Source organism: Benincasa hispida, chromosome 5, assembly GCF_009727055.1.
Source record: "Benincasa hispida cultivar B227 chromosome 5, ASM972705v1, whole genome shotgun sequence".
In the NCBI taxonomy this organism is placed as follows: Eukaryota; Viridiplantae; Streptophyta; class Magnoliopsida; order Cucurbitales; family Cucurbitaceae; genus Benincasa; species Benincasa hispida.
Window position 1 is genome coordinate 35198867 of NC_052353.1, and position 6636 is coordinate 35205502.

At 35.4% G+C, this 6636-nt stretch overlaps 1 protein-coding gene across 1 annotated transcript; it reads right to left on the reverse strand.

Annotated features, from left to right (window-relative positions):
• Positions 1-1319: 1319 nt before the first annotated feature.
• Positions 1320-1793, reverse strand: LOC120077309 (uncharacterized mitochondrial protein AtMg00810-like). Its single transcript, XM_039031196.1, has one exon. The coding sequence runs from the start codon at positions 1791-1793 to the stop codon at positions 1320-1322; it is 474 nt and encodes a 157-aa protein (XP_038887124.1).
• Positions 1794-6636: the final 4843 nt, after the last annotated feature.

Sequence of the window (6636 nt, forward strand, 5' to 3'; positions counted from 1 at the left end):
AGGATAACTATTTCTATTGATGCCTTATGCTATTTGGGTTAAACAAAAAACAAAGCCATGTGAGCTTATGCCCAAAATGAACCATAGCATATCATTTTGAAGATATATATGCAAGAAGTTGTGGAAATTGGATAAGTTTGGAAAGTGAAGGCTCAATGATACTTTGTTCGGGTAAATCAAGATACTGGAAATGCGAACAAAGTCTCACATTAATCAGATAAAGGGATGCTCATGTATATATAAGTGATGAACAATATTTCTATTGACATAAGGGTTGAGACCTCACTATTTCTTTGTTTATCACCTAAAGATTTTATCAACATAACTAAGTCAAGGGCATGACTCTGATATCACTTTTTCAATTGTGGAAATATATATATGTGAATTTTCGTGTCCTTGACTTAGTTATGTTGATAAAATCTTTAGGTGATAAATAAAGAAATAGTAAGGTTTCAAAATCTATGGTCATAGCGGAAAACTTTGTTTGATAAACTCTATTTAGATTGGCGGTGTGCCTCAAAAGAATATGAGTTGGCATGAGGGGAAAAGGTTGAGTGGTCATTTGTCTTAGAGAGAGAAGAATCGACCAACTAGTTCCATTCATACGATGCCTATGGATGAAAATGAAATCAAAATAAAAGTCATATGGATTTATGCTCAAAGTAGACAATATCACATAATTAATTATAGAGATATGTAGAGGTACTCATTTAAATTTATGTTACTTAAAACAAATTATGCAGCTCTTATATTTAAAATATACTTTATTAATCTTAAACAATTCTCCAATTATTGTAAATTTATCCAAATATTTTTTGCTCCAATGGTATTATCACCCTTAGCCCTTCTAAGTACTGTAATAAGCTTTCACGAATTGTGAAAGTGATGATTTCTCATTAATTAAGTGGAATTTACAAGACTTATTTATTTATAGTCAAAGTGCTAACAGAAAGTCTTAAACTACCCAAGGAGAAAATAACAAAGTCTCTTACAAAATATAAACTAATCTATTAACTGATATTAACATCCCCTCAAACTAATGTTGAATGAGGCATAATTTTGTCTTTAAGAAAGCATAATCGAGCAGTAATCAGTGGCTTTGTGAACAAATCAACAAGCTGGTAATCTGTGGAAATATATTGCAAGCTTAAGTCTTTTCGATCCACCTTCTCTTGAATGAAATGGAAATCAATTTCGACATGCTTCGTACGTCGATGGAAAATTGGATTTTGTGCTAGTTGAATTGCTGAAACAATATCACATAATAACAAAGGAGGTGCAGATCCAAAAATGTGAAGGTCTTTTAAAACCTGCCAAATCTAAAAGACTTCAACTGCAGTGATGGCAAGTGCTCTATACCTAGCTTGCGTTGAGCTTCTAGATACTGTGGTTTGTTTCTTAGCCACCCATGAAATGGGATTTTGTCCCAAAAAGATAACAAAGATTGTAGTGGACCTTCTATCAGCCTGATCACTTGCCCAATCTGAATCAGAAAAGGCTTTAATGTCAAAGGGATTAGAGGTGGTTGGTTGAAATGGTAATCCATTGTTCAGTGTACCCTTTAAGTATTTGAGAACACGTTTAGCACCAATCAAATGAGCTAGAGAAGGAGCTTGTAGGAACTGTGATAACTTGCTAAGAGCAAAAGAGATATCAGAACGACTAAAAGTGAGGTAATGTAATGCCATAATGATAACTCTATATGTTTGTGTGTCTTCAAGAGAATATGAAGGAGAGTCAGTATGAAAAGGCTGAGAGGATATGAGGGTAGCACATGATTTAGCACCAGTCATTCCATACTTTGCTAGAAGGTCTTTTGCATACTTAACTTGTATAACATAAATGGTCTAGAATGATGTACTTCTAGCTCAAGAAAATACTTCAAACTACAAAGATCTTTCATTTCAAAATGTTACTTTAGCTGGAGAATCAAATCAACAATGAAAGAAGGTTGATTACCAGTGATAATCAAATCAACTGAGCAACTAATGACAAAATAATCCTCATTGTGGGTTTTTTAACAAAGGGCTGAAGATTTCTTTAAAATCAAAACCTTCTTTTTTTATGATAGCCCTTAGGAACTAGTCTTGCTTTGTAACGAGCAACACTTCCATTTGGAATTCTTTAAATTTTGTATATATGTTGGGTTTTATGTCCTAAAACTCATAGATAGTAAATGTTATCAATTGACTGTCATCAATAAAGAGTTACCAATGTTAATTCAATAAATGTTATTGATTGTGTTGTATTCTATTTTGTTTTAATAACCCTAAATCCAATAAGCTAACATCCAAGGCTGCCTTATGAGTCTTGAGCTATATGTGGAGACATATAGGGATTAATGTTCAAGAAATAGCCTAAAGAGTCTATAGTATAGGGATAAGGCTGGGTACTTTATCCTGGTGACACTATGGATACGACCCATTTTGTATTTGATAAAAATACAATGATCCAACGCGTTCATTTAAGTGACACATGAGTGGGGATATCCTATACAATGAGTTTACATAAGACCGGACCATGAAATAGTAACCACTAAATGTTCAATTGGATGACCTAGGCAACTTAGTCTTAATCCTGAGTGTATTATGAACTCTTGTTCACGAGGGATTGTCCTTTGATTTGTATGGGTGAGAGTGGTCAATTTGTAGACTCAATAAGCCTATCATTTTGGGGATAAGACCGGATGAGAAGCTGAGAACATAATAATACAAGATGAAACTCACTCCTTCCTGACTTCAGGGTAAGTAAATGAATGTTCCTTTAAGTGGTTTCTTCGGGACTTGAACAAGGGTCTCTACCCTCTCATTGGCTCGAGAGGGGTTTTTCTGTTTATTGGTTGGACCATAAATATGTTGTTTATTAGAGGAGCACTGGTACTTAAGGATACAAAGGTAACCCAAGGGTAAAACGTTAATTTGACCTAGTTGGTATTATGGACACTCGTGAATGACTATTTACTGTTATTGGTCTATATACGTGGACACAAAAATACATATGCAGTGAGAAGAATGCAGTTGTGGGTCTTTAGTGGAGTGTACCCACAGTTAACGAATATTGATTAATTTAGTTAATGAGTTTAGCCAATTAATCTCATATCGTTGGAGCTTCTAATCTATAGGTCCACTAGGTCCTTTCATTAGCTCACTAAAGGATATTAAAGAGGAATGGTTTAAATTGTTCAAATCAATTTGATGAAATTGTATATCAATGTGATTAATATGTAATCAATTGTGGATGTGATCTATAATTTAAGTTTGAGAGAAATATTTAATTCAAGTGAATTAGCTTCATAAAGAATTAACTAATGAAATTAACAGAGAGGTGATGCACATAAATATACGATTTTTATTTATGTTAATTAAATATACACATTATGTTGGATTTAATGTATGGTTATTTAATTAATATGCTAATTAATTAAATAAACGTTATTTAATTAATTGAGCACAAGGGTAAATTGGGAAAGAACTTGGAGAAGGGGTTAATCCTTCTCCATATAAATTTTTCCTTATGGACTTTTTAGGGCAAGAATTTCATTTTGGTGAGATTTACCCTAGTCACTAAAACACAAGTCCTCTCTTTACTCTCTAAGATAAATCTCTCTACCTCTTCTTCTTCCAAATATTTGGATGCCACCTATCATTCTATTGGAATCCTTAAGAATGACAAGGTTATTCTTGTGGTCATGTTCAAGTTCGATTTAGAAGAAGTTCGTGCCAAGATCGAGAGGATTTTTCCTGGAGCTTAGGAATCTTCAAAGGTAAAAATGGTTCTCTCTTAGTTTCCATTCTCCAAAGCATGTTATTTCATATGTTTATTTATCCTTCATATGTTCTATTTTAGAACACTATTTTTGTTTCTTCAAAAATCGATTTTCGAGATGCAAGACGTTCACTCGGGATTCGATCCCTGCAATTGGTATCAAAGCCAATTTTTTGCATCTTCGTTCTTCATATTTTTTAAACAAAAATCAGTTTAGAGGTGGGTTTTTAAATATGCATTTTGAATGAAGGTTTGCAAGATTGAATATTTTCAATTTTGGCATTTATTTTTTGCTCTGGAAATATCTGGCCTAGTGTAGAGCATCGCATACACTAAACTACCAACGGCAGATTAATATGGGATGGGTTTCATCTCTTCAACCTCTTGAGGGGTCTTAGGACATATGTCATTCAACAAAGGGACTCCATGCTTGAATGGTAGTAGGCCCCTTTTAGAGTCCCGCATCGAGTACTTGAGCAAGATCTTGTCAATATACAATCACTGAGACAGCGCTAGCACTTTTTTCTTATGATCCCGAAAGATCTGTATATCCAGAACAAACTGAGCCTCTCCTAAATCTTTCATTTGGAATTGGGTCGCTAACCAATTCTTAACTATAGTCAGTAGACCTACATCATTCCCAATGAGTAGTATATCGTCTACATACAATACCAAGAAAACTACTGAATTGTTGACGATTTTCTTGTAGACACAAGGTTCATTCTGGTCAACATTCTCCATTGACTTTTGATAAGACAACGGATCCTCAACATTGCCATCTGCCACCATAGCTAGGATTTCCATGAAATCCAGATAGCGATCAGGTGGGTTCGTAACCCTCCCACTGAAGGAACTCTTATTTAAGAATACCTACAAGCGGAAGCGGATCTTTTCCAATTCATTGTAACAGAATTACCACATATACATTCAAACATACTACTATGCATTCATAATGCTAAAGAGATCAAAAGGTCATACCAGATGAAGATTTCTTCTTCACAGCGAGCCTAAAACCCAATCATCTACCTCGAATAATCACCACTCGAACAGAAGGAAACAAATATGACACTACCACTCAGAGCCCTCGATATTCTTGGAGTGAGAATCAAAGTGTGGGCTTTGTTCGGATTTGGTAGAGGGAAGGAGGAAGAGAGATCATACTCAACGATCAAGCAAATGGGAGATGAGGTCGTCTATCGCATAGACAAAATGCTTGATCGTTTAGGTGAAGTATACGATCGTGTAGGAAAAAGTAAGCGATCGTCTAAACGATCATGTAGGAAAAGGGTGAGTGATCGTCTAAATGACCTTGTAGAAAAAAACTAAGCGATCGTCTATACGATCGTTTAGTAAATATCGGGAGCTAAACGATCACTTAGGAAAAGGTAAACAATCATTTAGTTAATAGGGCTCGAAGGTGTAATTGGTAAGCGATCGCTTAGCAATATCATATATGTAAGTGATCGTGCAGGCACTATCGTATAGGCACTGATTTTTTAAGCGATGACACTATCTTTAACACAATGTTGTGCATCTCATGCTTAACACACCGTCAGCTATTTCTGTATCTCAAAGTGATCTTTCAAAACACTCATCCATTATTAGAATAGAAGAGACGTCGTCCCATTTCCTTTATAACCGTCCAATGAATGTGATCTCATCATATCCATAACATATAAATTAATATCATATATTAATTATAATATTTTCTTCTACTAGATATAAATCAAATTTATATCCAATTTTCTCCAAATTAATATATCTCATACATAAAGTTAATCATATTTAATTAACTCGTTCAATTATATCATATATAATCAAACTCCCTCTTGTCAATTTGAATGTTTTAAACTGACCCAAAAGCTGACTCTCAACTTGTATCCAAGCTACCAAGGGGACCTTATGGACCTATAGCCCAAAGCTCCAACGGTACGTGAATAGCTAACTAAACTCTTTAGTCACGATATCCACCATCCGTTAACTGCCAGACATTCCATTAAAGACCGACAGTTGAACTCTTCTTGCCATAGATATATTTCTACATTCATTTGATATAACCAATCATCAGTACGATGATCCTTCACAGATGCTCGTAATTATAGTAGGACAATTTACCGTTTTGCCCTTATAATTACATCTTCTGCCTTAAGTACCACTGATCCCTCTAATAAACAATACAACATAGTCCTACTATGTGTGAACACCTCTTGGGCCATGAGAAGGTGTGTGGCGCCACATCGTTCAAGCCCCGGGATCAGCCCTTAAGAGAGCAATCTATCTACTTTCCCCCACTTTGGGGAAGAAGTGAACTCCATCTTGTGAAGCTGAGTTCCCAGCTCCCAAATTAAACGAATCCCCAAAATGTTAAGTTTGAGTCGGCGCTTTGGCCACTCGCACCCATGCAAATCAAAGGATCACCCTCAATGACAAGAGTTCCCAACTCACTCAGGATTGAGGTTATGTTACCCATGGTCATCCTAGTGAAGTGAAGTCTTAGTCATGAACGAAGTTATATGACCAGAAATTAACACTTCGAGGTCAGGTTTTATACAAACTCTTTGTATAGGACACCCCTGCTCTCATGTCCACTATAGAATGATCAGGATCAGATCATCTGTGACAAGTCACAACATTTGAAACAATTCCACAAAGTGGGTCGCGTCCGTAGTGTTACCAGGATAAGGTTTTCCTCCTATATCCATATACTACAGACTATTTTGGTTGTCACATAAGACATGATCCACTTGTATTTCACTACATACATGTTTAAGTTACATAAAGACAACCAGGGATATTAAGTTTTACATTACAAGTGTTCGTACAAAGTTGTTTACAAACTACAGAACACGAGACTTTAGGGAAAAAACCCCA

Bases quoted from the DNA above. Each gene is read 5' to 3' on its own strand.
- LOC120077309 (XM_039031196.1), bottom strand. From the start codon at position 1,793: ATGACTGGTGCTAAATCATGTGCTACCCTCATATCCTCTCAGCCTTTT.